Raw genomic sequence first — 1,400 nt, 5'->3', positions numbered from 1 at the left:
GTCAAACCCACAACTATCAGGTTACTTCTCTCTCTAGTTGTATCCTTTGGTTGGGTTGTTAAGCAGCTTGATGAGCACATTGCCTTTTTGAATGGGAAATTATCTGAAACTATTTATATGAAGCAACCACGTGGATATATTAATAAACAGTTTCCTAATCATGTTTGTCTGTTAAAACGCTCTCTATATGGATTAAAACAACCTCCTAGAGCTTGGTTTAATCGCTTGCATGTGTTTCTACTGTCAGTGGGGTTTAAAGCTTCAAAAACAGATGTATCTTTATTTTACTACTCGCAAGATTCAGGCTTCATTTATGTTCTAGTATATGTTGATGATATTTTTGTAATGGGCAATGATCAGAATCTTGTTAGTACTTTACTAGCAGAATTGTCATCTGAATTCAAGATTAGGGATCTTGGCGAACCTCGTTTCTTTCTTAGGATTGAAACTGTTAAGTGTGATGATGGAATTTTGCTTTCTCAACAAATAGTCAAATATACATGACAGATATTTTAAAACGTGCTGGCATGACAGACTGTAAATCTTTAGCCACTCCTATATCTGTTTCGAAACCCACTGTCTTTAATGCAGACTTATATGATGATGCTATACAGTATAGGAGTTTGGCTGGAGCTTTACAGTATCTTACAGTTACTCGTCCAGATCTGTCCTTTGCGGTTAACCAACTCTGTCAACACATGCATGCTCATACGGTCTCTCATTGGGAGCAATTGAAACTTGTATTGAGGTATGTAAAGGGAACTGTTACTTATGGTCTGCGAATAAGGAAGTTAGTGTCTAGAGATTTACATGCTTTTTCTGATTCTGATTGGGCTAGCTGTCCTAAGGATCGTAAGTCAACTAGTGGTTATGCTGTTTTTCTTGGTACCAATCTTATGTCATGGGTATGTAAGAAACAAAGAACTGTTGCTAGATCATCTACTGAGGCTGAATATAAAGCTCTAGCAGATGTTTGTGCTGAGGTAATTTGGATTCTCTCTCTACTGCGTGAAGTTGGCGTGACCGGTGTGTCTACCCCCAAGCTGTGGTGTGATAATCTTGGTGCTACATATATGTGTGCAAATCCTATTTTTCATGCTCGGACTAAGCATGTAGAAATTGATTATCACTTTGTTAGAGATAGAGTTACAAATGGAGATATACAAGTTAATTTTATTTCGACTAAGGATCAACTGTCAGATATCTTTACTAAAGCTCTACCTGGCCCTAGATTTTCTTTTCTTAGAGAGAAGCTACAAGTCACTACTGTACCTTGTGCTTGAGGGGGAGTATTAGGACTTTATATATTTGAGTTAGATTATGATTCCCTATCCCAGTCTGTGACACCCCGAAATCCAAATTCAATTAAGGGATTAATTAAATAATTAATCCTATTTCAA

The 1,400-nt window shown here is 37.1% G+C and overlaps 1 protein-coding gene across 1 annotated transcript; it reads left to right on the top strand.

Moving 5' to 3' along the window:
* Nucleotides 1-500: 500 nt before the first annotated feature.
* On the top strand, nucleotides 501-987 carry LOC109148679 (uncharacterized mitochondrial protein AtMg00810-like). The gene is made up of 2 exons (XM_019296415.1): nucleotides 501-905; nucleotides 970-987. Exons 1-2 carry the CDS (start codon nucleotides 501-503, stop codon nucleotides 985-987), a joined length of 423 nt encoding a protein of 140 aa, XP_019151960.1.
* The last annotated feature ends 413 nt before the right edge of the window (nucleotides 988-1,400 follow it).

This window comes from Ipomoea nil, unplaced genomic scaffold (assembly GCF_001879475.1).
Source record: "Ipomoea nil cultivar Tokyo-kokei standard unplaced genomic scaffold, Asagao_1.1 scaffold2144, whole genome shotgun sequence".
Lineage (NCBI taxonomy): Eukaryota > Viridiplantae > Streptophyta > Magnoliopsida > Solanales > Convolvulaceae > Ipomoea > Ipomoea nil.
This window is presented reverse-complemented; position numbering and strand designations above follow the sequence as displayed.

Bases quoted from the DNA above. Each gene is read 5' to 3' on its own strand.
- LOC109148679 (XM_019296415.1), top strand. From the start codon at position 501: ATGACAGATATTTTAAAACGTGCTGGCATGACAGACTGTAAATCTTTA.